The 1,878-nt window shown below is 31.3% G+C and overlaps 1 protein-coding gene across 1 annotated transcript; it reads left to right on the top strand.

Annotated features, from left to right (window-relative positions):
- Positions 1-443: 443 nt before the first annotated feature.
- Positions 444-1,820, top strand: LOC116351688 (trypsin-like; the record flags this gene model as incomplete). The annotated part of the gene is made up of 2 exons (XM_031783819.1): positions 444-554; positions 1,352-1,820. Coding segments are annotated over exons 1-2 (536 nt in total), but the record flags the coding sequence as incomplete, so codon positions are not given.
- Between the last annotated feature and the right edge of the window lie 58 nt (positions 1,821-1,878).

The raw sequence follows: 1,878 nt of genomic DNA, 5'->3' as shown, positions 1-1,878 counted from the left end.
AACCTACTTCTTGAACTTTTTCACGACAATATCTTCCTTTTTATTTTCCAAACTTGATTTTTTTAATCAATAAAGACAAACCAATTAAATTACAAAAAAATGGATATTTTTGAATAAAATTCTTGTCTAATTTTGCTTTTTTGAACTTGAGAAAGAGAATATTTTCATCAAAATCTAGTGATACATCAGGTTTGTTGTTCGGCTTAGTTGTTGTCATACTTTTTTGCTGAGAAAAAAAACTATAACAAATTTATAATAATCTTGAACTACATTACAAAATAAAGTTCATAAGCATATTTTGCTGATTGTTTGTGAAAATACGCAGTAAAAAGTGATGACAATGCGAATATGTGTTTGCAGCTGATTTTGTTTAAAAAGTTTATCGTAACCGATGTTTAAGGAAATGAGTAATTGACCAACGCATTGAGTATGAAAGAAGCCAATGTCTTCAGTTGCTTTTAAAGCTCTATAAAGTTAGGTCATCAAAATGAAATCTCTTACAAGTTTTATTGTTGTGATATGTGCTGTCACTTTAATCTCTTTCGTCAATTCAGGTAAGTTCAAGATGTTGCATGGAAAGAATAAATTTTAGTGCAATTGTTATTGGTTAGAAATCAGTGCTATTTTCAAAGTATATTTTAATAAAGAAAAAGTGATTGGTTTTCCTGAGAATGATTAATTTTGTGAAAGTTTCATATGGTTTTAGACAAAAATTTTGATCATTAACTAACTGTGGTGAATCGAGATAGAAATCACTCTTGAAAATTTATTTAAGTTTTATTTTTTTTCTTCAGAAATTCGTTTTGATTCAGTCGCTCAAACCGTATCTTATTATTTGTGTTGTACCGCGGATATTCATACCTTTAAGTCAGTGAACAATAAGTTTTTAAGAGTGATATTTCCCTTAGATCAGCTGATTGTGTGATCAGCTAAATGTAGTGTTTTGCGAAAAAATTGTTGTTGATGTCTCTCTTCTTAAATTGTGAGAATGTTTTTTCAACAGTCGGTCAATAAGTGATTTGTTATAACTGTTAATGTCGGCTAATTTAACAATTGTTATCAAGCCGTTCAAGTGTTATCAAGTTATCAAAATTAGGAATTTTTCGATTAGGTGATAAATGACTTTTAAAGCAGTTTTCTTTTGAAAAAAAAGTGCACACTAAAAAATCAAACATTTTTACATATAGATATGAATAAAATGGCTCTGAATGTGTTTTTCAACTTTTGTGTTTTGGGGGCCAGTCTTATATTTACACATAATCTAGACCACAAGTTAAAGTTCAATTTTCAACAGATTAACAGTTGAGAAAAAAGTCATTATCCGATTTATTTATCTTCTTTTCATATAAAGATCCAAGAATCATTGCAGGAAGTCTATCAAACCCGATTCCATATTTAGTATCCGTTCAAATAAGTCCTCTTGCAAACTCAACCTGCTCATATGACTACGCCTCGGTATCCAAATCCCGTGCATCGTTCGCAACGTCTCATGTTCATGAGTGTGGAGGTTCCATCGTAGCAGAAAACTTTATTCTTACGGCAGCCCATTGTTTCGATGATTATAGGAATTTAAAAGAAGAAAATTTGTATGTATCTGTCGTTGTTGGAGCCAAGAATGCAAGTGACGCAAAAGATTTCCAACGCTATTGCGTCAAACGTATAATTAGATATGACTTCTATAATAGTGCAAATAATGAGGGCGACTTGGCATTGTTAGAATTAACGCAGCCTATTGATTTTAATGATGATAAAGTTCCAGCAGAAATAATCCCGCTTTCCAAACAACATATTGGTCCAGGAATTGAAGCCAATTTAGCTGGGTATATATTTATTACTTTTCCGCACACACCTAGTGTGTAAGGTAAAGTATTGGAATCG

This window comes from Contarinia nasturtii, unplaced genomic scaffold, assembly GCF_009176525.2.
Source record: "Contarinia nasturtii isolate CC-2019 unplaced genomic scaffold, AAFC_CNas_1.1 Cnas_scaffold_6033, whole genome shotgun sequence".
NCBI classification, from domain to species: Eukaryota; Metazoa; Arthropoda; class Insecta; order Diptera; family Cecidomyiidae; genus Contarinia; species Contarinia nasturtii.
The sequence above is the reverse complement of the archived record's forward strand: the minus strand, read 5'-3'. Positions and strand labels throughout refer to the sequence as shown.